The sequence below is a fragment of the Tursiops truncatus genome, chromosome 19, assembly GCF_011762595.2.
Source record: "Tursiops truncatus isolate mTurTru1 chromosome 19, mTurTru1.mat.Y, whole genome shotgun sequence".
Taxonomy (NCBI): Eukaryota; Metazoa; Chordata; class Mammalia; order Artiodactyla; family Delphinidae; genus Tursiops; species Tursiops truncatus.
In genome coordinates, this window is record NC_047052.1 from 44,084,305 (window position 1) to 44,109,922 (window position 25,618).

Genomic DNA, 25,618 nt, shown 5'->3' on the forward strand with positions numbered 1-25,618 from the left:
ACTTCTGACCAACTGGCTATAAATTTGGGATTTCCATGGCCCCTGCAGGCTTTGCTAGAATGACTCACAGAACTTAGGAAAGCTCTGTACTTACAATTGCAGTTTTACTGTAAAGGATACATATCAGATGAGTTAGGGTAGGCTTCTGGAGGCAGAGGTTCCATAACCTCTCCCTGTGAAGTCAAAGTGTGTCACCCTCCTGGTGAAGTGCCTCAGTGTGTTCGCCAACCAAAAATCTCCATTGAGCTTCGGTGTCCAGAGTTTTTATCAGGGCTTAATTACATTGGCATGATTGATTAAGGCATTGGCCACTCAATCTCTAGCCTCTCTCTTCACCCCAGAGGTCAAGCAGCTGAAAGTCCCAATCCTCTAATCATATGCTGGGTCTTTCTAGTGACCATTCCCCATCCTAAAACTATCTAGGGGTCCACCATGAGTCACCTCATTAGCATAATTAAAACACTGCTATCACTCAGGAAATTCAAAGGGTTTTTCAAGCTCTGTGTTAGGAACTGGGAACAAAGACCAAATTCATACTTTATTATACTACAGAGCCCAAGAATCTCCCCCTATATGCGTTTATTCCTCTCAGTAGACCTTTAATGGAGGTAACAAATTGTCCACTTTTTGTAATATATATAGTATGATGATGTACTCTGTTTCTTACATACACATACATACAAGCTTATAGAGATGTATATAAAACTAGTCATCTTTTAATATGCCCAAGCATTGTATATTTATCAACTTTTCAGGTGATTCTGATCCACATCAGTATTTGAGAATCATTGTGGTTTCCTATTTCCATAGTCTCCTCCTGCTGCTTCCTGCATTATATCTCCTTAATTTTGTGCATTTCTTGTCCATTTTTCAGATTAAACAGATATACTTGAGAACTCTATGTCATTCACTACCAGATATTATTTTCACTTTAGTTTTTCCACTTCTATTATAAAAGTTTAACTTTTCACAAATGAGGTGGGGGAAGAATATTTACCATTTTATTTTCTTTCAGATCTGGAATCAATGTGTGAAACCAAGTTATTATCACTAAAGAAGGAAGTTTATGAAATAGAATCATGCCAGAGGGAGATGATGGGACTTACAAAGCATGGCCTTGAATACTCCAGTTTTAGAGATGTTTTGGAATATAGAAACCACTTTGAAAGACAAGTGGGATATCAAAATGGGCATTTTAGCCAAGAAATATTCACTCATGAATACATGCCCACATCTATTCAACAGACATTCTTTACTCTACATCAAATAATTAACAGTGAAGAGAAACCATATGAATGTAAGAAATGTGGAAAGATCTTTAGTCAGAATTCACAATTTCTTCAACATCAGAGAATTCATATTGGCGAAAAATCTTATGAATGTAAGGAGTGTGGGAAATTCTTTAGTTGTGGCTCACATGTTACTCGACATCTGAAAATTCATACTGGTGAAAAACCCTTTGAATGTAAAGAATGTGGAAAGGCCTTCAGCTGTAGCTCATACCTTTCTCAACATCAGAGAATTCATACCGGTAAGAAACCCTATGAATGTAAGGAATGCGGGAAGGCCTTTAGTTATTGCTCAAATCTTATTGACCATCAGAGAATTCACACTGGTGAAAAACCGTATGAATGTAAAGTATGTGGGAAAGCCTTTACTAAGAGCTCACAACTTTTTCAACATGTGAGAATTCATACAGGTGAGAAACCCTATGAATGTAAGGAATGTGGCAAAGCTTTTACTCAGAGCTCAAAGCTTGTACAGCATCAGAGAATTCATACAGGTGAGAAACCCTATGAGTGCAAAGAATGTGGCAAAGCCTTTAGTAGTGGCTCAGCACTTACTAATCATCAGAGAATTCACACTGGGGAGAAACCCTATGATTGTAAGGAATGTGGGAAGGCTTTTACTCAGAGCTCACAACTTCGTCAGCATCAGAGAATTCATGCTGGTGAGAAACCTTTTGAATGTCTTGAATGTGGGAAGGCCTTTACTCAGAACTCACAGCTTTTTCAACACCAGAGAATTCATACAGATGAAAAACCATATGAATGTAATGAATGTGGAAAGGCCTTTAATAAATGCTCAAACCTTACTCGACACCTCAGAATTCATACTGGTGAAAAGCCCTATAACTGTAAGGAATGTGGAAAGGCATTTAGTAGTGGCTCAGATCTCATACGTCATCAGGGAATTCATACTGATGAATAATAAAGACTAAAGCTCTTGTCACCTTCCTGATATTTTAAACAACAACAACAAAAATTCATGTGTGATAGTTACCCTCTTTCACTATTTTTTGTTTCTTAATTTTATTTTATATTTCTTTTTAATCCAAATATATTTTACTCTAAGTTATGAATTTGGATTATAAATTGACATTTGCCTGTCTCTCCCCCTTACTTCCCCAACCCCATCTTGTACTAATAGCAGTTCAACAATTTTTTCCTTTCCTATTATTTTGTTCTACCTTCTTGGAGATAGATTATATTCCTGTTTATATTTGCTTGAGTCTTAAGGCTATGCTTTCTTCTCTGATATATATATTTGTGCTTATACCAACATCACACTGTTTAAATTGTGTGACCTTGTATTTTGTAATTCCTTGTAGAATTAATTACAATATAACCTTTTTTTGAAGTCACTGTTAGTCTTTTTGTTTCATTTCACAAATTTATATTTTTTATTATAAAACAGAATATCAGAAAACTAGAAATTAAAAAAGCCAAGATTAATTGTAATTATACAAACTATAGATGATGACTCTCAAGTTGGTAGAGCAAATCCTACCAGACTTTGTTTTTAAAGAAAATGTAGTCATGGTACACATGTTGCACCTTCACCTGATACACATGTGTTGGCTTTTATAATGCTATAAAATATGATTGCCATTTCAGTAAATATAGATTTTTATCTTTATTGATGTACTTAATGACTTTTTTAAATGACCTTATTTATTATTCATGTTATGGTTGCATCTAATTGTTTTCAGTTATAAAATCATCCCTGACTAATATGACCCAAAATTTATCTTTGGATGCTTGTTTTTTCCCTTTTAAAACATCTATTTTAGTTGCTGAAATTATCCATATTTTCTCCTTTATAAACTGTTTTGTTCCTTTTCATCAACCCTAACCCTAAGCTCATACTAGAAAGGTAATTAACTACTGTTACCGGTATTATTTATGCTTCCAGGTTTTTTAAACTTTTTACTTATATATGTTAGTGACATTTTATTTTTTATGTATTAGTAAATATAATCACGTTCTATGTATTGGTTTGTTGTGAGGATTCAATGCGTTAATAAAGTGTTTAGAACTTTTCCTATCATGTAGTAAATGTTTAGTAAAAGTCCACTATTATCATTGATACACCCATTTTCATAATTATCATCATTATTATTTGTGGAAAGGATTTTAACCATGTTGTTTACTTTTGTCTAAATCCAAGAATTAATAATGAAAAAAGAGAAATAAGTGTAATGAACATAGGAAAGCTTTCCCCATCACTCATTATTCTACATGAAATTTCAAAAGGGGAAAAAAAAAGTTTGCGTGGGTAATCTACGTTCAGACTTTATTTTCTATGCTGCACAAAGACTAATACCCTGTGGATACAATGATGGGTAGTTGAAAGCACAGTCAAATAAGCAGGAAGAGATAAGAGTATTTTTCCTAATAATTAGTTTCCAAAAAAGAAAATATACAGGGCACATTATTTGACTAGAATGGGGGAGACAGTAACAAAAGGATGGCCAGCAAATATCTGCATATTAATTTAGTGTCCCCTCTTGGTTAACATGGGTTAAGGAACTAAAACTTTAATATACACATTATTTAAACGTGAATGAATATGAGAACACAATTGAAAAACCTGTGGGACTTCCCTGGTGTCCAGTGGGTAAGACTCCGTGCTCCCAATGCAGGGGCCCAGGGTTCAATTCCTGGTCAGGGAACTAGATCCCACATGCATGCTGCAACTAAGAGTCCACATGCCACAACTAAGAGTCTGTGTGCCGCAACTAAAGATCTCGCATGCCGCAATGAAGATCCTGTGTGCCACAGCTAAGACCTGGCCCAGCCAAAATAAATAAATATTAAAAAAAAACAAACCTGTGAGTGGCAGCCAAAGTTGTATTGGAAGTTTTACAACCCAGTGTGCATGCATACATTAAAATACTAGACTTTTCCGGGAAGTGGCCTGAGATGACCTGACCTCTAAAAATGGCTCACTATTCACTTGGCCCAGAAGACGCCACAAAATCATGCAAGTCAAGAGGTTCAAATCTTGTGTTCACTTTAAGAACACTCGTGAAACTGCCCAGGCCATTAAGGGTATGCATATCTGAAAAGCCACCAAGTATCTGAAGGATGTCACTTTAAAGAAGCAATGTGTGCTATTCCATCGTTACAAAGGTGGAGGTGGTAGGTGTGCCCAGGCCCAACACTGGGGCTGAATGCAGGGTCGGTGGCCCAAAGAGAGTGCTGAATTTTTACTGCACATGCTCAAAAATGCAGAGAGTAATGCTGAACTTAAGGGCTTAGATGTAGATTCTCTGGTCATTGAGCACATCCAGGTGAACAAAGCCCCCCAAGATGCGGTGCAGGACTTACAGAGCTCATGGTCAGATCAACCCATACATGAGCTCTCCCTGCCACATTGAGGTGATCCTTTCTAGTATTCCAATCTTTACCTTTTCCAGGCTCAGAATTAGAAGCACTGTCACTCTCTACTTGTAACAGGGCAAAACAAGAAGCAGTAGTGGAGGACCTTCCCTGGTGGTGCATTGGTTGAGAGTCTGCCTGCCGATGCCGGGGACACGGGTTCGTGCCCCGGGGGAGGATCCCACATGCCGCGGAGCGGCTGGGCGCGTGAGCCATGGCCGCTGGGCCTGCACGTCCGGAGCTTGTGCTCCGCACCGGGAGAGACCACAGCAGTGAGAGGCCCGCGTACCGCAAAAAGAAGCAGTAGTGGGAACAGAACTAACTACCACTGAGGCTATTGTAAAAGACTTTTCTTTTAAAATACTTGTGTCAAGAATGTAAAGATTTTTCTTTTAAAATACTTGTGTCAAGAATAAGTCCTCATCGATGAATGAAAGCTAGATTTCACCCATAGACTCCTAACTGATGCTCCAAAACATATCCGCACAAAGTACATAGAGAAAGATAGAGTGCTGGGTGAGATCTAACTCAAGCAGAGTAGCAGCTTCAAAAACTGGAGGGTCCCATGAACTGGCAGTGTCTCTAGGTCACAGCCACAGCCCAGGCACATGGGCCTGGGGTCTGGCACTGGTCTCTCATGTTGAATCCCCATCCACCTGCCCTGGGCACAGCAGAGTGGCCATATCACTTCAGGGGCTCCAGAGTGGGTGCCCACCTATATTGCCTTTTGTGACCTACCCTTGGAAGTCATATACTATCATTTCCAACCACAGGCTCAACTAGTTCAAGGAGAGGGACCACTGAATTTCCCTTCTTCTCAAAGTCATATTGAAAGAATATGTGAGATAGGGAGATCTTATTGCGACTATTTGAAAAAAAAAAAAACCAATCAGTCACAACACTCTTGCCTTGAGTGCACTATATGCGAGATATAGTTTCCCTGCCCTTTATTTCGGATTTGGCCATGTGAGTTGCTTTGGACAATGTGCACATTCTGAGCCTAGGCCTTAAGAGGTTTTGTATATTTCCACTTTCCCTCTTCATTTTTAGCCACTGCCATGAGAAATATGTGCCCTGGCTACCTTACTGTCCAGAGACAATGAGAGCTGCCCCAGTCAAATCACCTCAGCTTAACCCAGCGAGGAAAAGCTAACCCCCAGTCAACCTGCAGATGTGTGAATGACTATAAATGCTTGTTGTTTTAAACCAACTTTCTCACATTTCTTTTTTTTTAATTAATTAATTTATTGTTTGGCTGTGCTTGGTCTTATTTGCGGTACGCGGGATCTTCATTTCCACATGCGGGATCTTTAGTTGTAGCATGTGGTATCTTTAGTTGTGGCATGAGGGATCTAGTTCCCTGACCAGGGATGGAATCCAGGCCCCCTGCATTGGGAGTGCAGAGTCTTAACCACTGGACCACCAGGGAAGTCCCAGATCTCTTTTTCATGGAGAACATAAGGAAGTTCTTTGTGGCTTTTTTGATTGACCCCAGTTAGCCATAATACCCTAATTGTGCAGAATAATCTTTATCAATTATTATCACTTTGGACCCAATACTCAAGAGACTAAAAAGAAAACAGCTTCATTTTTGTCTCTCATTGTCTCTTTAAACATGCTCAGTGGAGCTAGATCTTCTTTGATCCTCTTAAAATTTAATCATGAGAGATCATGATTTTTCTGATCACTCCTACTTACTACAAATGGCTTCAGCTCAGTAATATAAATATGCGGTCTTCATGGCAGATTGAAAATGAAAACTTCTTCTTCTGCTTTGATCTGCTTGCAGTTTATGGCAAATCGTATTTTCCAAAAATGGCTATGACTATATTTTTGTTTCCACATGGTCTTCCAGAACCTTGCCACTTTCCCATCAGGAAGTGGAGTCCATGTCCCCTCCCTTTGAATCTGGATGGGCTTTTAAAACTGTGAGTAAGTGGAAATGATGTTATGTGATTCTGAGGCTAGACATAAAAGGTGTTACAACTTCCATCTGGATCTTTCTTGGGACTCTTGCCTTGAGAACCTTGAGCTGCAATGTAAGATGTCTGAGGCTACCATGCTATTAAGAAGCTTAAACTAGCCTACACAGAAATACCACCTGGAGAAACCCTGAGATTACATGAAACAAGAGATGTCCAGCCAGCTCCCAGTTGCTCCTGGAACTTCACACTGTTCCACGTTCAGTGGAGCCAGAGCTGTCCAGATAGGCTGTTTCTGAATTCCTGACCCAGAGAAACCATGAAAGATAATAAATGGTTGCTGTTGTTTGAAACCACTGAACTTGAGAGACTGGTTATACAAAAACAATACCAGATTGCATACGACAACAGAACTCTGACCCACAAACTCTGCAGTAAACAACTGGTTTCCAACCAGAAAACCAAACTACAACTTTGGCAGCAATCAGCCCAGAACAGTCAGAACTTGGTCAATACCAGCTTCCCTATTTTTTGCCTCTGCTTCCAACTCAGAACCAACCAGAGAAAGCCAAACCATTACCCCCAAACCAATCACATAAGTGGCACTGCTTGTAGTTGGCCCACCTCCAGCTTCTCTATGCCAATAACCTCCATTCAGAATATACCTGAAGCCTTCTCTTTTTTCACTATGAAGTTTTGCCACTCCCCTGCCTGCCTTTGAGTCTCTGCCAAACACAAGTGACTGTGGCCTGTAATACCAGTCATTGGAAACAACCTAACGATAAAGAGAAACATTAATTACATAAGTGGCATGTAGAATTTACAGAATATTCTGGAAAACCCCTTAATGTTCAATATACATCTGATTTAAAAAGTAGGTTAAGAAAATACAAATATTTATGTGAAAGGATATTAGTTTAAATATAGCTATGCCTAAATACAGAAATTACTGTTTGCTTCTTTATTTATTTATTCATTCCTGGTTATAGACGGTGGGCGAAGGCACCCGTGTGGTTTTGCATGTCCAGTCCTAGCAAGGTGGATGATTCCACGTGAGACCTCCAGTTCACCTGTGACGGCCTCGCCACGCCCCCATCGCGCCTTGGGGAGGGGCTTGGAGAGCGCCCCAACCTGCGCAAGGTCTTCTGGGAGATGTGGTTCCGCCTCCTGGCCGCGTCTTCTGCTTGCGCATGGGCACCACCGGCTGGGCCTTCTGGGTGCGCGGCGCGGATAGGTCGCGCTGCTTCCGTGAAACAGCGGCTCGTGAAGACCCCGTGGCGACCTCCATGCCCAAGTCCTCCGGGCCTAGAGAGGTGAGTCCCCTCGCTGGCTGAGGACAGCAGGAATAGCCAGGGGTCCCCGGGTCCTGCGAAGGGGGAACGTGAAAACCGAAGGTCCGGGAGTCGCGGGGTCCGACAGCCCATGACGGGCATTTTGGTTTGGGAGGCTCCTCTGGTGCATTGCAACCCCAGGTTGGTGGGGACAGGACAGTGAGGCAGGGTCCAGGGATTTGGGGGTGTCGACTGAAAAAAAAAAGCACAGCCTAAAAGTTGAGAATTATGTTTTATTTGGTGAGCTTTCTGAGGACTTAAGACCAGGACCCAGCCTCTTATCTCTAAGGCAGGGGTCCCCAACCCCCCGGCCGCCACCGAGTACCGGTCCGCAGCCTGTTAGGAACCAGGCCGCACAGCAGGAGGTGAACAGCCGGCGAGGGAGAGAAGCTTTGTATGCCGCTCCCCATCGCTCCCCATCACTCGCATTACCGCCCGAACCATGTCCGTACCCTCCCACCACCCCGTGGAAAAATTGTCTTCCACGAAAGTGGTCCCTGGTGCCAGAAAGGTTGGGGACCGCTGCTCTGAGGGACTGCTCTGAAGAGGTAAGGGGGGGAGGTTTGCAACAAAAACCAGGCAGTCGGAACATCAAAAGATTACTGTTAATTAGGAAAAAACCAGACATCTCAAGTTAATGAATTTAGCACTTTTCTATGTATGGGAAGATGCGAGAGTCTGGGATCATTGAAATCATTCCTTTGATATGCACCTTAGCTATCTAGGGCCAGTATCCTGCTTTTCTCCATCCTGAATCCCTTCAGGGTTCACAGTTGGGGGTGGCTGCAGTGGGTACTGGCTTGCTGGCCACAACATCCTTTGTTTACTGATATGGCAGGCGGCATATGGGGGAGCATATTGGGGCTGTATGTTCTGAGGTGTTTGTCTGGGCAACTAGATCTGTGCATGCTTGGGTTTGGGAGATGTGGGGAGGAATTAGGAAGTGGGTGCCCCTGGGTTTGGGATATAGTGAGGGTCATGAGTCTTGGTCTTTATGGTGACAATATGTTTTGACATCCCTTAGTTTGGAGGTGACTTGGACTTTGAGGAGGGGGGCCAGAGTCTTGGATCCCCCCTTTTGTTGTAGATGCTCCTGTGAGGCCACCGTCACCTCTGACTCAGAGGGCTTTTTCTATAAGTGAGCCAAGGGGTGTGTTATCAGAGGGATGGACAGATTGTGCTAGCCACCAGGGTGGGCTCTTCCCCCAGCCAGGCCCTCTATGAATTGCCAAAGGCCTGCTGCCACTTTGCATCTGAGAAACCGCAGAGCTTAAAGTGGTCAGCAGCTTCTGTAAGCTTCCCAGGTGCTGTGGAGTTAAATGACCTCCCCCTGGGTACTTGCCTCTGGGGTAGCAAAGCCAGGAATATCACACCTATAATCACCCCCACAGTTATCTGCAAAAGAGAATTCTCCACACTGTTGGCCAGTGAGGGCTGTAGGGGAGTTGTATTTCCTTTGTTGTCTCTTTGGAAGTTATAGTTCCAGGTTTTAAAGGTGGAGGTGTCCCAGTTGTGAATTTGGTATCACAGGTGACTCGTACGTCACAGGCCTGGCTGTAACTCTGCAAAGCCTCTCTGAGTGCAGAGGTTGCGGGATGAACATGCTCTACATTTTCCTTGGTCTTTCAGGTCAAGGTTGGCTCATGGCTCTTTTATTTTCCTTTAGGTAAGGGTGGATCTGCAGAGACTAAGTATGAAGATTTCTGGCATGTGACTCAGTCCTCATTGCTCCTGGCTCCCCATTCTGCCCCCTTTGGAATCTGCTGGCCCTGAGAGATCTGTGAAAAGAGGAGAAAATGGCCCCAGGATTCCTGGCAGCAAGACCCTCAGTGAGTGATTTTTAACCTCTTTCATGCAGTAATCCCTGTCCCCAGTTAGATGACATGTTTGTTCACTGCCTCGAAGTGCCCACCAAGGCTCTAAGACAAACATGAAACGTGGCACAGCTTTGGGAAACTCTAGAGGAAAGCCCACTCTCTCTCCTCAATTTACCTCCCCCTTTGACCCCATCGGTATCAGAGCTCTTGGCACACCTTAACCTTTGCCCCTACTTTCCATTAATTTAGTCCACAAATGGTTCACCCTCTCTTCCACATGCCCTGGTGTGCACTGTGTACATTGGGAAGTATTGTCTTTTCTTGAGGACTTGTAGGCCTTGTTGAGGTGGTTGGTTTGTTTGTTTTCCTTACTGCAATGGATTTTAAAATTTAAGTGGTATTAAATTAACAAGAATTGCAAGAATAGCACAAATTACACCTGTATACCCTTCATTCACATTCATCAATTGTCAGCATTTTGCCAGTTACTTTATCATTCCATCTCTATATGTGTATTTGTCATTTTCTGAATCATTTGAGAGTAAGTTGCAGACATCGTCTTTTACCCCTAATTATTTCAGCATGCATCTCCTAAAGACAAAGACAGTCCCTTAAATAGCCATAGTATAATTCAGGGAATTTAACATTGATACAGTACCATTGTCTAATCTCCAATTTATAATAATAAACATTTGCCAGTTGTCCTAATAAGTTTCTTTATGCCCCACACCCCCTGCCCTTACCTGTCTTTAGTCTTCTTTAATCTGGAATACTTTCTTAACATTTCTGTCTTTATTGATCTTGACATTTTTGAAAAGTACAGGCTTGTTATTTTAAATGTTCCTCAAATTGGATTTGTCTTTTGGTTCTTCATGATTAGATTAAGATTACACACTTCTGGCAGGAGTAACACAGAAGTGATGTGTCCTCAATTTGTCATATCAGTTGGCACAGAATATTGATTTGTTTCATTATGATACTAACTTTGATCACTTAATTAATATTGAGTCTGCCAGGTTTCTCCACTGTAACTTTTCTATTTGAGGATTGGAGAGGAAGGGAACAGATCTCTTAAGCTGGATGTCACTATCATGTGGAAGGCATATCAAAATGGGGACAGGGAGGGAATAGAATCTTATATAGAAGATGGCCACAGTGGTCCAGATAAGAGCTGATTGTGTCCTGGATCGGGGTGATCACAGTGAAGATGGAATGAAACAAAAATATTCAAGGGCTTCCCTGGTGGTGCAGTGGTTGAGAGTCTGCCTGCCGATGCAGGGGACACGGGTTCGTGCCCCGGTCCTGGAAGATCCCACATGCCGCAGAGTGGCTAGGCCCGTGAGCCATGGCCGCTGAGCCTGCGCGTCTGGAGCCTGTGCTCCACAACGGGAGAGGCCGCAACAGTGTGAGTCCCGCGTACCACAAAAAACAAAAAAAAACAACAAAAAACTGGGTGTTATTGCATGACTTTGCTAATTAGAGTTTTTTAGAATCACCATACCTTATTAAATTTTTGCAAAAACTTTAAAAAGTGAGATGTAAATTACATGCAATAAATTGCACAAATCTTAAGTACATCTTGGTGAATTTTTACATATATATATACACAGCAGTGAAATCACCACCCAAGTAAATATACAGAATATGTCTGTCACCTTATAAAGTTCCCTTTGTGCTCCCTCCCAGTTTCCCCCATAGGCAACCACTATTTCTGATTAGTTTTGCCAGTTCTATAACTGCATAAATACAGTTTGTACTCCCTTCACTCAGCGTAATATCTCTGAAATTCATCCAGCTGTCACCTTTACATTTTGTTATGTCACTTCTTATTCCGTAGTTTATATTTGTTTAAAAAGAAAATAGCTTAATATTTTGCTTGTTAAACATATTGCTTGTTGTAAATAGAAGAGTACAATTGGATATAGAGTTGAACGTGGAATTATCCTGTGTCCAATTTCCCATCCAATGCATTGAGAATCATTTACATCGATGTAAAATACTCATACTTTAAAAAAAAAATTTACAAAAGTAAATCTTAACACAGTTTGGCTGCTTTCTCTGTAAAGTTACACTAAAGTTGCCTTTCTTTGTCAGTATATACAGAGCTGCCTCATTCTTCAGCAGATATTCAGTATTGTGTGGTCCAGTGTGGGTGTACTTTCAGATAACTGAAAGTTCTTCAATATTACAAATGTAACTACAATAAATATCTCTGCACTCATATCTTCATGCTCTTGTGCAAGTCTGACATTTAGAATTGCAAGTGTGGGACCAAAGGTGTTCTGTACATTAAAAAACTTTTTTTTAGTGAACTGAATTTTTTGTATTGAGGATTAATTGACGCATGATAAACTGCACATAAAGTGTTCAATTTTATATTCATATATATATATTCATGAATATATATGAATATATTCAATTTTGACATTTTTATACACTCATAAAACCATCATCTCAATCAAGATAATCAATGTATCTTATCACCTCCCAAAGTTTCCTGGTTCACTTTTGTAACCCCTGCTTCCTGACCCTCCCTGCCCCCTCAATTTGAAGGATACAATCAAATTGCTCCCCCCCAGAAGACTGTACCTATTTATGTTCTAACAGCATATGAGACTGATCATTTTCCTACAGCCTCACTAGTGTTAAGGTTTTCAAATTTTAAAACATTTACTGATCTGATAGCTAAAAAGAGAAATTCAAGTATTTCACCAGTTCACCTTTTGAGAATTGTGGATTTGTATCCCCAAAGTGGGAGGTTTCCAGGAAATCTTCACAGAGGAGGCAGAATTTGCTGCCCTGTGACTTGATCAACCTGTGAAGCTACAGTCCTGAGAAAGTCAGAGCTGGGTACCCCTAGGAAGTAGGGTTATGCCTTGTACACAGTGGATGCTTAGTAAACGTTTATCACCTTAACTGTGCTTTAGTTTATTAACTGTGCTCTCACTTAAATAGAGAAGTCCAGGACCCAGCCTGAAGTCCGGGCTGCTGGGACATCTCCTCTCCTGCCTACAGGAACAAAACAGCTACCTGAGCATGAAGGCTGCAGGAGGTTCCCCACATGCAGGAGTTCCATCTTTGGTGGAGACAACATCTCCTGAAACTCCCTCTGGATGTTCCAGGTGGAGTTTGGAGAGGCTGAAGAGAGATTCCCTCAGCAGAGCTGCTGGTACTGAGGGGATTCCCCTCCTAACAGGGAGGGCAAGATGTGGGACCATGTAGAAGCTGGTGTGACCTCAAAGAGTAAGGAGAAAGGTGAGAGTTAAATCATTACCAAGGCACACAGTAGGTATTCAGTAGGTTTTTGCAAGGAGGGAGGGAGAAAGTGTCTGGGTCGAAGGGCCATCTGTAAAAGTGGAAAGAGAGGAAAAGACTTTCTAGGGGAGGGCCTAGAAAAGTCAGGTAATGGTAAACAAGGACCAGTGTTACCAGCTGAATACAATGTGCCCCTTCTCCCTTCTTGGTAACTAAGATACTGGTCTGCTTCAGTGAGCCAAGTTCATTTTTCACTGCTTCTTTCTTCTTACCCAGCACTGCCTTCTGAGGTTTCTGTCCTTCTTCAGGAAGAGGAGGAAATGCCCAAATTACAGGTAAATTAGAGTCCACCTTCTCTCCCTCAAAATATCACCCACATACCTCATTTTGGGGATTGGGGAAGGAGAGCAATATAACATGTATATTGTGCTGGCCCTGGGCTAGACATATGTTACTCCAGTTTCTCAACAAAGTCTGAACATTGCTGGTAGGAGTGACAAAATGGTGCAATATACTTTGGAAAACAGTTTTAGAGTTTCTTATATAATTAAGCACACACTTACCATTGACCCAGAAATCCCACTGTATTTACCCAGAAGAAATGAAAATAGATGTCCACACAAAAATCTGTATGTGACTACTAGCAGCTTTGTTTATAATAGCCCTGAACTAAAAACAACCCAAATGTCCATCCACTGATAAATGGATAAAATGTGTTAACCCATATAATTAAGAACTACTCATTAAAAAAAAAAAAAAGGAAACAACTGCTGATACATATAACAACGTGAATGAATCTCAAAAGCATTATGCTGAAAAAAAATAAGCCAGACACAAAAGAGTACATACTATGTGACTCTGAGACAGGCTGGGCCCTCGACCTTTTGCTGCAGTGCTTGTACCTGGACAAACGTCTCCTTGAGCAACAAAATACAAAGAACTATAAGGGACTAAAAATAACTGCATGCATGTGCAGTTGGGGCAAATTCTGGACAAAAGATACAAAAAGACCAAAAAAACTCATCTGCCACTTCTGAAGAGCTGGGAGCAAAAGCTGGGTACTGCACATGCGCCCTGCACTCAGCACCACCAAAGGGTTGGGCAAAACACCTAAGCCACCCCTGTGGCCCGACCCCTGGACACACCCTTACCCTCACCCCATATAAGGAACCAGCTCGCCTTCCCCCGCTCTGGGAGCAAGGGAAACTGTTGTTTGTTTTTGCTCCTCCTTGCTGCAGCAGGGGCCCCAATAAAGCCTAGCCTGAATTTCTTATCTGGCCTCTAGTCAATTTCTATTGATTGGGGAAGAACCCCAGTTGGTATCAATTCCATTAATATGAAGCTCTAGAACAGGCTAAATTAATCTATAGCTGTTCTGTGCCTTCTCCTCTCGCTTCAGCTCTGAACAAACCCCTCCTAGTAGAGAACCCCGTCATCCCCACAATGGTAGCCACTATTCTGACTTCTAGTACTGTAGATTAGTTTAGTCTGATTTTGAACTTTTTAAATAGAATCAAGAGTACATACAGTACTCTTTTGTGCTTGTTTTTTTTCAATATTATGTTGTGAGATTGATATATATTGTTTCATGTATATGTAGTTTGTTTACTTTCATTTCAGTATAGCAGTAGTTTGTAAAACTTTTTGTTTCAGGACCCCTTTACACTTTAAAAAATGGCTTTCATTATGTGTGTTATCAATATTACCAGATTGGCGGTTCAAGCTAACAAAAATTTAAAATATTTATTAATCCATTCAAAAATTAATCCATTACAGTTAATGTCACATTTTATGAAAAATACTTAATTTTCCAAAACCAAAAAAAGATAAAAAAGAAGAATGGAAATGTTTTATATTTTTGCTAATCTCTTTAATGTCTGGCCTAATAGAAAACAGCTGGAATCTCACATCTGCTTCAACATTTTCTCAGTTGCAAGATCACACGACATGTAGCCTCCATACTGTTGTAAGAGAATGAGAGTGTATAAGCCTTGAGAATTATTATGAAAATGATATTGACTTTACAGACCCCCCTGACAGGGTCTTGGGGAACCTCATGGGTCCCTGAACCACAGTTTGGGAATTGGTACTGAATATTAGTCCTTCATGTGATTCTGCCAGTGTTCATATATCCTTTCTATTGTGAATGTGTGAGTGGGGATTTGGGGCCCATAATAAACATTGTTAATATATAATTATCAGAGGGATGTTTCCTATATAGCATTTCTTATTAACCAGAGTCCTTATTGTTGATCTATGTCTTGTTCCTTCCCACACAACTATCCACTCACTTTTCTTGCCAACTGGAATTCCCCACCTCCCTTCCCTCTATTCACATTTTAACCATCCCACAAGGCTGGTACCTGGCTTTCTCCATGGTACCTGCTCTCATGGCCCCAACCCACCTTGGAGTCCTTCTCTGGACCCTTCCCCAAGTAAATCTCAAGCTTATTCTGATTCATAGAATGTTGTGTGGATGACACCTCTGAAATTGTGTAGCTTTTGGTGTACTGTGGTTGAAGTTTGAGTCTTATCACCCAAAGAGACTTTAAGGGCTGAAGCGTTAAAAAAAAATGTACCTCATGCATCTTTTCAATCTTCTACATGATATGACACAATCAAGTGCATGGATGTGTGCCTAAGTTAGTCTAACTCAGGACCCTGGAAACTCTCAGGACCACTTATGGATGTCACTGTTGCTTGTCAGCTGCATTCCTCTGTGGGAATGGGTATGTGTGAGGGTGACTTTGTTTGTTGTTTTAGGAGCTGGTGACGTTCCAGGATGTGGCTGTGGACTTTACCCAGGAGGAGTGGGAGCATCTGGATCCCTCTCAGAGGCACCTGTACAGAGAAGTGATGTTGGAGAACTATGGGAATCTCATCTCCTTGGGTGAGAACAGCATCTTCCTGAACCCACCTGCTTTCTCTCGGGTTCAGTTGTATAGAGTAAATCCTGAGGGGATTTGCATTTGGGGGTCCACATATTCCAGATCCCTTAATGGTAGTGGGTATCAGATTTGAGAGTGCATAGAAATACCTGAGGTGAAGGCAAGAAATGCCAGTTCCTGTCCAAATTAAAGGAGACTAAAGAGATAAGACAACTAAATGCAGTGTCTTATTCTAGATAGAAAATATCTAGGAAAATAGTGCTAAACGGAACATATTTGAGACAATTGGCATCATTTACAAATTAACTGTGAACTAGATACTAATACTGCATCAATGTTAAGTTTCCTGATTTTGATGGCTGTACTGTGGTTATGGAAAAAAATGTCCCTGTTCTTAGGAAATGTGTACTGAAAGAATTTAGTCATAGAGAGCCATGGGGCCTGTAACTTTCTCTTAAGTGGTTTAAAAAAGAATTGTGTGAGAGAGAATAACAAAGTAAATGGGCCAAATATTAACAATTGGTGACTATGGGTTAGGGTTCTACAGGCATTCTGTTCTGTGTATCACTCTTGCTATCTTTCTCTAAAATAAAATGTTATCCAAAAAACCTACGTCCCTACGTTCTATCACCAGGGCTGCTGATTCAGTGGATTTGGGATGGAGTCTGCATTTTTGATAAGTCTCTTCAAACCACACTTTGGGCAGTGCTTCTCTGGTGGACACACAATCATTACTGCCTGCTCACCCCACTGAGAATTATTACTGTTGTATATTGCAAATAGGCCTCTTCACTGAAATTCCTGGAACCATTTTTTTCTCTGGGGAAGAAAATATTTGTTTTTTTATTTATGTGTGTGTGTGTGTGTGTGTGTGTGTGTGTGTGTGTGTGTGTGTCTACATATATATAAATATAAAATGTGATTTTGATGCACAGTGGTTTTATTCACCTTTCCCAGTCTTCATAGGACCTTCACGAATACCAAGTGATAAGATTGACTTGTGGCAGGGTCCTTGTCCACATCATATTGCCCTAATCCACCAGTCTTTCCCCTCAAGCAGGACATCTGCTGTCCAAACCAGAAATGATTTCCCATTTTGAACAAGAAGATGATGTGTGGATGGAGAAAAAAATACCAAGAAGCTCCTATTCAGGTGAGAACCAGTCAGCCAGGAGAAAATGCCATTAATAACCCTATGAATCCATGAAGGGATGGGTAGCAACTTCAAAAATATATATTATTTGACTTTTTATGCTGATAATTTAATTGAAAATATTTAAATATTTATTTGATTGGAGGCAAATATCTTTTTTCTTTTTTTTTTTAACATCTTCATTGGAGTGTAATTGCATTACAATGTTGTGTTAGTTTCTGCCATATAACAAAGTGAATCAGCTGTATGTATACATATATCCCCATAGTCCCTCCCTCTTGTGTCTCCCTCCCACCCTCCCTATCCCACCCCTCTAGGTGGTCACAAAGCACTGAGCTGATCTCCCTGTGTGATGCAGCTGCTTCCCACTAGCTATCTATTTTACATTTGGTAGGGTATATATGTCAATGCTGCTCTCTCACTTTGTCCCAGCTTACCCTTCCCTCTCCCTGTGTCCTCAGGTCCATTCTCTATGTCTGTGTCTTTATTCCTGTCCTGCCCCTAGGTTCATGAGAACCATTTTTTTTTTTTTTAGATTCCATATATATGTGTTAGCATACAGTATTTGTTTTTCTCTTTCTGACTTACTTCACTCTGTATGACAGACTCTAGGTCCATCCACCTAACTACAAATAACTCAGTTTTGTTTCTTTTTATGGCTGAATAGTATTCCATTGTATACATGTGCCACATTTTCTTTATCCATTCATCTGTCAGTGGACACTTAGGTTGCTTCCATGTCATGGCTATTGTAAACAGTGCTGCAATGAACATTGTGGTACATGATTCTTTTTTTTTTTAATTTATTTTATTTCTTTACTTTTGGCTGTGTTGGGTCTTTGTTGCTGCGTGTGGGCTTTCTCTAGTTGCAGTGAGTGGGGGCTACTCTTCGTTGACGTGCACAGGCTTCTCATTGTGGTGGCTTCTCTTGTTGCGGAGCACGGGCTCTAGGTGCGCAGGCTTCAGTAGTTGTGGTACATGGGTTCAGTAGTTGTGGCTTGCGGGCTCTAGAAGGCAGGCTTTGTAGTTGTGGCGCATGGGCTTAGTTGCTCTGCGGCACGTGGGATCTTCCTGGATCTGTGTCCCCTGCATTAGCAGGCAGATTCTTAACCACTGCGCCACCAGGGAAGCCCCATGACTCTTTTTGAATTACGGTTTTCTCAGGGTATATGCCAGTAATGGGATTTCTGGGTCATATGGTAGTTCTATTTTTAGTTTTTTAAGGAACATCCATACTGTTCTCCATAGTGGCTGTATCAATTTACATTCCCACCAACAGTGCAAAAGGGTTCCCTTTTCTCCACACCCTCTCCAGCAGTTATTGTTTGTAGATTTTTTGATGATAGCCATTCTGACCGGTATGAGGTGGTACCTCATTGTAGTTTTGATTTACATTTCTCTAATGGTTAGTGATGTTGAGCATCCTTTCATGTGTTTGTTGGCAATCTGTATATCTTCTTTGGAGAAATGTCTATTTAGATCTTCTAACCATTTTTGGATTGAGTTGTTTGTTTTTTGATATTGAGCTTCATGAGCTGCTTGTATATTTTGGAGATTAATCTTTGTCATGCGGGATCCTCCCAGACCGGGGCACGAACCTGTGTCCCGTGCGTCAGCAGGTGGACTCTCAACCACTGCGCCACCAGGGAAGCCCCTAAGGCAATTATCGATATGTATGTTCCTATTACCATTTTCTTAGTTGTTTTGGGTTTGTTTTTGTAGGTCTTTTCCTTCTCTTGTGTTTCCTGCCTAGAGAAATTCCTTTAGCATTTGTTGTAAAGCTGGTTTGGTAGTGTTGAATTCTCTTAATTTTTGCTTGTCTGTAAAGGTTTTAATTTCTCCTTCGAATTTGAATGAGATCCATGCTGGGTAGAGTAATCATGGTTGTAGGTTTTTCCCTTTCATCACTTTAAATATGTCCTGCCACTCCCTTCTGGCTTGCAGAGTTTCTGCTGATAGATCAGCTGTTAACCTTATGGGGATTCCCTTGTATGTTATTTGTTGCTTTTCCCTTGCTACTTTTAATATTATTTCTTTGTATTTAATTTTTGGCAGTTGGATTAATATGTGTCTTGGCATGTTTCTCCTTGGATTTATCCTGTTTGGGAGTCTCTGCGCTTCCTGGACTTGATTGACTATTTCCTTTCCCATGTTAGGGAAGTTTTCAACTATAATCTCTTCAAATATTTTCTCAGACCCTTTCTTTTTCTCTTCTTCTTCTGGGACCCCTATAATTCGAATATTGGTGCATTTAATGTTGTCTCAGACTTCTCTGAGACTATCCTCAATTCTTTTCATTCTTTTTTCTTTATTCTGCTGTGCGGTAGTTATTTCCACTATTTTATCTTCCAAGTCACTTATCCGTTCTTCTGCCTCAGTTATTTTGCTATTGATTCCTTCTAGAGAATTTTAAATTTCATTTATTGTGTTGTTCATCATTGTTTGTTTGCTCTTTAGTTCTTCTAGGTCCTTGTTAAACGTTTCTTATATTTTCTCCATTCTTTTTCCAAGATTTTGGATCATCTTTACTATCATTACTCTGAATTCGTTTTCAGGTAGACTGCCTATTTCCTCTTCATTTGTTCAGTCTGGTGAGTTTTTACCTTGCTTCTTCATCTGCTGCATATTTCTCTGTCTTCTCATTTTGCTTAACTTTCTGTGTTTGGGGTCTCCTTTTCACAGGCTGCATGTTCGTAGTTCCTGTTGTTTTTGGTGTCTGCCCCCAGTGGGTAAGGTTGGTTCAGTGGCTTGTGTAGGCTTCCTGGTGGAGGGGACTGGTGCTTGTGTTCTGGTGGGTGGGGCTGTATCTTGTCTTTCTGGTGGGCAGGGCTGCGTCCGCTGGTGTGTTTTGGGGTGTCTGTGAACTTAGTATGAGTTTAGGCAGCCTCTCTGCTAATGGGTGGGGTTGTGTTCTTGTCTTGCTAGTTGTTTGGTATGGGGCGTCCAGCACTGGAGCTTGCTGGCCGTTGGGTGGAGCTGGGTCTTAGCATTGAGACGGAAATCTCTAGGAGAGCTCTCGCTGATTGATATTATGTGGGGCCAGGAGGTCTCTGGTTGTCCAGTGTTCTGAACTCGGGTCTCCCACCTCAGAGGCTCAGGCCTGACACCCAGCCGGGACATCAAGACCCTGTCAGCCACACGGCTCAGAAGAAAAGGGAGAAAAAAAGAAAGAAAATTAAATAAAATATTTAATTTTTTTAATTATTAAAATTAAAAAATAAAAAGAGTAATAAAAAAAAGAGAGTGCAGCCAAACCGGTAAACAAATCCACCGATTATAAGAAGTGCTAAAAACTATACTAAGATAAACGTGAAAATCAGAAACAAGTCAGTCGCAGACCGCAAACCCCAAGTCTACAGTTGCTCCCAAAGTCTGCCGCCTCAAGTTTGGGTTGATTTGCTGTCTATTCAGGTATTCCACAGATGCAGGGTACCTCAAGTTGACTGTGGGGATTTAATCCACTGCTTCTGAGGCTGCACAGAGAAATTTCCCTTTCTCTTGTTTGTTTGCACAGCTGCTGGGGTTCAGCTTTGGTTTTGGCCCCACCTCTGTGTGTAGGTTGCCCTCAGGCATCTGTTCCCGCCCAGACAGGATGCATGCGGTTAAAGCAACAGCTGATTAGGGGGCTCTGGCTCACTCATGCTGGGGAGGGGGAGGGCAGGGGGCAAGGGGTGGGGAGGGAGGGGTACGGTAGTTATAATTGGAATTGACAGTGCAGCAGCTTGGCAGTGGCGGGCTGCACAGGCTCCCAGGGGGTTGTGGATAGTGACCTGTGCTTGCACACAGGATTCTTGGTGGCTACAGTAGCAGTGTTAGCATTTCATGCCCGTCTTTGGTGTCCGAGCTGTTAGCCGCGGCTCGCACCCATCTCTGGAGCTTGTTTAGGCAGTTTTCTGCCTTCTGTGGGCAGACAAGGAAGGAATCTCCTCTCCTTGCACACCCTGAAACAATGGTTTCTTTCCTCTTAGCCAGGTCCAGAGTTTTTCCCGGACCCCCTCCTGGCTAGCTGTGGCGCACTAGCCCCCTTCAGGCTGTGTTCACGCAGCCAACCCCAGTCCTCTCCCTGGGGTCTGACCTCTGAAGCCTGAGCCTCAGTTCCCAGCCCCCACCTGCCCCAGTGGGTGAGCAGACAAGCCTCTTGGGCTGGTGAGTGCTTTTCGGAACCAATCCTCTGTGCGAGAATCTCTCTGCTTTGCCCTCTACACCCCTGTTGGTGCGCTCTCCTCTGTGGCTCCGAAGGTTCCCCCCCATGCCCACCCCCCATCTCCACCAGTGAAGGGGCTTCCTAGTGTGTGGAAACTTTTCCTCCTTCACAGCTCCCTTCCAGAGGTGCAGGTCCCATCCCTATTCTTTTGTCTCTGGTTTTGCTTTTTTTCTTTTGGCCTGCCCGGGTACATGAGGATTTTCTTGCCTTTTGGGAAGCCTGAGGTCTTCTGCCAGTGTTCAGTAGGTGTTTTGTAGGAGTTGTTCCACATGTAGATGTATTTTTGATGTATTTGTGGAGAGGAAGGTGATCTCCACGTCTTACTCCTCCGCCATCTTGAAGGTCCCCCCACATATCTTTTTTTATGAAAGCATTAAATGCCCAAGCTTCTCAAATTCACTTGGAACCAGCATTACCATTTTCTTAGTTCCTCATTAAAATTTTGACAGTTGTTCACTCCATAATTGTATGAAAGTTATATTTTTAACTTTTTGATAATCATACTTTGACAACATTAACCCATTTGTAGCTCATAGAATTTGACTTGGTGTTTCTAGTAACATTTAGTTTCCTTGACTAAGGAAAAGGTCCCCAGTATCGTCCCATTCCCCTTGAAGCAAAAATGAAAAACCTGATGTCAGGAGGACAGAGACCAGCAGCAACACTTCTTCACTCAGTGAAGCTTCTTTGCTTTACCAGTACTGCCGAAGTATGTCCAGGAGTACCGTGCAGCCTCAGACAAAACCTCTGCTCACTTTTGTCATCTAATTTTCTTTGTCCCAGGAGTCAGGGATGAGAATGATGGGATTCTCTCTTGGCCAGTATCTCCAGGAGAAAAATCCTATAGCTATCCCCAGTGTGGCCAAGACTTCAGCCAGCTCAGAAACCTTCTAATTCACCCGTGAACCCGTAAGGGAGAGAAGTCCTCTCCATATGATGGGAGTGGAAGAGCCTTCAGTGAAAGGACAACAGACCTTAACCTTCCTGTGCTCCTTCCAGGAGGCAAGCCCTACCGCTGCATGGAGTGTTCCAGAGTCTTCAACTCAGAATTTGCTCTGAGAAGGCACAGGAAGGACCACATGGGAAAGAAACCTCACACATGTGAGGAATGTGGGAAGGACTTCAGCCGTAGCTCCAACCTGTCCATCCATCGGCGAATACACACAGGCGAGAAGCCGTACAGATGTGGTGTGTGCGGGAAGGACTTCAGCCGCAGCTCCAACCTCTCTATCCACGAGCGCATCCACACAGGTGAGAAACCCTTCAGGTGCTCTGACTGTGGCAAGGACTTCAGCCGCAGGGCAGCCCTGCAGATCCACCAGAGTGTCCACACAGGAAGGAAGCCCCATGCCTGTAAGGTATGTGACCGGGGCTTCACCTCTCGCTCTACGCTGGCACGACACCAGCAGGACCACGCAGGAGACAAGGCCTATGTGTGTGACACATGTGGCCGGGGCTTCAGCCAGAGAGCCAGCCTCTACCTGCACCAGCGTGTTCACACTGGGGAGAGGCCATTCCGGTGCGAGGCCTGTGGGAAGTGCTTCAGCTGGAGCAAGGACCTGGGTATCCACCAGAGGGTCCACACGGGAGAGCGGCCCTACAGGTGTGAGGCTTGTGGGAGGGACTTCAGGCATCGCTCGGCCCTCAAGAGGCACCAGAGGGTGCACACAGGGGAGAAGCCCTACCCCTGTGCTGTGTGTGGGAAGGGCTTCAGTCAGAGAGTCCACCTGCAGACGCACCAGAAAGTGCACTGTAGGGAGAGGCTTCCAGGATTGGGCTCTGCACATGCAGGTGCCTTCCACAGCCAGGGAGAGTGCCAGGGCATGGGTGCTGAGGTGCACAACATGGATCAGGCTTAATGATGTATGGCATTTATTAGTATTTATATAGAAAAGAGGACAGATCAACAGCACTTAGATGGAGAAATAGAACATTTTCAGCCCTCCCAAAAGACCTCTGCATGCTTCTTTCCACTCACTACCCCACAAAGGGAGTCGCTATCCTGACTTCTAAAACCATAGATTGATTTTGCAAGTTATAGAATATCATATAAGTGGAATTACGCAATATGTAATCTTTCATATAGAACTTTATTCACTCAATGTCTGCATCCATGTTGTTGCATGTATTCAGAGGTTCATTCATTTTATTACTGAGTAGTATTCCATTATTTGAATGAACCACAGTTTGTCCATTCACCTGTTGATGGACGTTTACATTTGGGTTATTTCCAGGTTTTCCAGGTTTTGTTCGTTATGAATAAAGCTGCTGTGAGCATTTGGGTACACACCTTTGTGTGGACATATCCTTTAATTTCTCTTGGGTATATACTTTGGAGAAGAATTGATGGGTATTTTTTTTAATTATTTATTTTTTAAGATTTTTTTCAATGTGGACCATTTTTTTAAAAGTCTTTATTGAATTTATTACAAAATTGCTTCTGTTTTATGTTTTGGTTTTTTGGCCGCGAGACATGTGGGATCTTAGTTCCCCAACCAGGGATTGAACCTGCACCCCCTGCATTGGAAGGCAAAGTTTTAACCACTGGACCACCAGGAAAGTCCCTTGATGGGTATTTTAAAACTTGTAAAACACTGGGCTTAATTGTCTTGTACTTTGGATTTTTACATGTACTTGGAAAATTTCAAACAAATACAGAAATGGAACAGTGTAACAAACACTCATGTCCCCATCATCTAGCTTCAGTAATCAATTCATGATGAATTTTGTTTACTCTATTCCACCCTGCTCCCTCACACACAGTCCTGAAGTATTTTAAAGTAAATCCTAGACTAGGATATTGTGTCATCTTTATACCTTCAAAAAATAAAGATTTGTTTAAAATGTTTTTCCAAAGAATCACTCTGTTTAAAAATTTTTTTTATTAAGGTAAAATTCAGAAAACAAAATTCACCATTTTAACCATTTCAGAGTATAGTATTCAATAGTTTTTAATATATTCACAATGTTGTACAATCATCACCACTGTCTGATTCTAGAATATTTTCATCAGGCCAGAAAGAAACCCCATTACTATTAAGCAGTCACTTTTCATTTTCCCCCTCCCCCAGCCTCTGGCAACCACTAATGTACTTTCTGTTGCTATAGATTTGCCTATTCTGGACACTTCATATAAAAGGAGTCAGACAACATGTGCCCTTTTATGTCTGGCTTCTTTCACTTAGAATAATGTTTTCAAGGTTCATTTATGTTGTAGCATATATTAGTACTTCATTCTTTTTATGGCCAAATAATATTTCATTGTATGGATATACAACATTTTAAAATCCATTTTTAAGTTGACGGACATTTGGATTTTTTCCAGTTTTGGGGTTTTATGAATAATGCTACCATAAACATTCATATACGAGTTTTTCATTGAGCATATGCTTTTAATTCTTTTGGGTATATATGGAGGAGTAGAATTAGTGGGTCATATGATCATTCTGTTTTACTGTTTGAGGAACTGCTGAACTGTTTTCCACAGATCCATTTAATCTTGCCATCAGCAATGTATTTGGGTCCCACTTGCTCCACTTGCTCCACATCCTCAGCAACACTTGTCATTTCCCATATTTTGTTTGTTTGTTTATTTTGTTTTTAATCATAGCCATGCTAGTGGCTGTGAAGTGGTATCTTACTGTGATTTTGATTTACGTTTCCCTAATTACTAATGATGTTGAACTTCTCTTTATGTGTTTACTGGCCATTTGTATATCTTCTTTAGAGAAATGTCTATTCAAGTGCTTTGCCCATTTTTAAATTGGATTGTTTATCTTCTTGCGTTTGAGTTGCAATAGTTATTTATATAATCCCAGGCCCTTATGAATATATTATTTGGAAAGATTTTGTCCCATTCTTTGGATTGTGTTTTCGTTTTCTTGTTGGTGTCCTTTGATGTGTAAAAGTTTTTAATTTTGATGAAGTCCAATTTATTCTTTTCTCTTGATGCTTGTGCTTTTGCTGTCATATTTAAGAAATAGTTACATAATGCAAAGTCACAAAAAGTTATACCTATTTTTCCTTTTAAGAGTTTTATAGTTTTAGCTCCTACATTTATGTTTGATCCATTTTAATCACTTTTTGTATATAGTATGAGGTAGAAGTCCATATTAGTTCTTTTCCATGTTGATACCCATTGTCCCAGCACCATTTGTTGAAAAGACTATTCTTTCCCCATTGACTAGTCTTGAACCCTTCCTGAAAATCAGTTGACCATATGTATGGGTTTATTTCTGGACTCTAAAGTCAATTCCACTAAGCTGGGACTTCCCTGGCAGTCCAGTGGTTGGGACTCTGCACTTCCACAGCAGGGGCCGGGTTCAATCCCTGGTCAGGGAACTAGGATCCTGCCTGCCATACACCATGGCCAAAAAAAAAAAAA

At 41.8% G+C, this 25,618-nt stretch overlaps 2 protein-coding genes across 13 annotated transcripts in view; both read left to right on the forward strand.

Annotated features, from left to right (window-relative positions):
• The window catches only part of ZNF383 (zinc finger protein 383), a 37,235-nt gene extending 12,222 nt beyond the window's left edge, over positions 1-25,013 (forward strand). For 7 of the 8 annotated variants that reach the window (XM_073796570.1, XM_073796569.1, XM_073796572.1 and 4 more), the window contains one exon: positions 1,016-3,323. In XM_073796570.1, the coding sequence (XP_073652671.1) occupies positions 1,016-2,211 (1,196 nt within the window). In that variant the 3' untranslated portion in view covers positions 2,212-3,323. Of the gene's footprint in view, positions 1-1,015; positions 3,324-21,851; positions 21,871-22,294 lie in introns of those variants that run through there. The other variant, XM_073796576.1, reaches the window with a different exon arrangement.
• On the forward strand, positions 7,745-21,175 carry LOC109550863 (zinc finger protein 568-like). Of its 5 annotated transcripts, none has more exons than XM_073796595.1 (7): positions 7,745-7,899; positions 9,584-9,746; positions 12,690-12,903; positions 13,266-13,324; positions 15,753-15,879; positions 16,935-17,030; positions 20,999-21,175. In XM_073796595.1, the coding sequence occupies exons 2-7, from the start codon at positions 9,714-9,716 to the stop codon at positions 21,034-21,036; spliced, it is 567 nt and encodes a 188-aa protein (XP_073652696.1). In that variant the 5' UTR covers positions 7,745-7,899; positions 9,584-9,713; the 3' UTR covers positions 21,037-21,175. The 5 variants fall into 5 exon arrangements, with proteins under 5 accessions (XP_073652696.1, XP_073652697.1, XP_073652693.1 ...); XM_073796596.1 differs by having other exon boundaries at positions 16,938-17,030; XM_073796592.1 differs by lacking the exon at positions 20,999-21,175 and adding an exon at positions 19,586-20,677.
• Positions 25,014-25,618: the final 605 nt, after the last annotated feature.

Excerpts from the sequence above, each read along its gene's own strand:
- LOC109550863 (XM_073796592.1), top strand. The coding sequence starts at position 9,714 with ATGGCCCCAGGATTCCTGGCAGCAAGACCCTCA. Across the intron at positions 9,747-12,689 it reads TCCTGGCAGCAAGACCCTCA|AGAAGTCCAGGACCCAGCCT; the intron begins GTGAGTGATTTT and ends TCACTTAAATAG. Across the intron at positions 13,325-15,752 it reads AGGAAATGCCCAAATTACAG|GAGCTGGTGACGTTCCAGGA; the intron begins GTAAATTAGAGT and ends TTGTTGTTTTAG.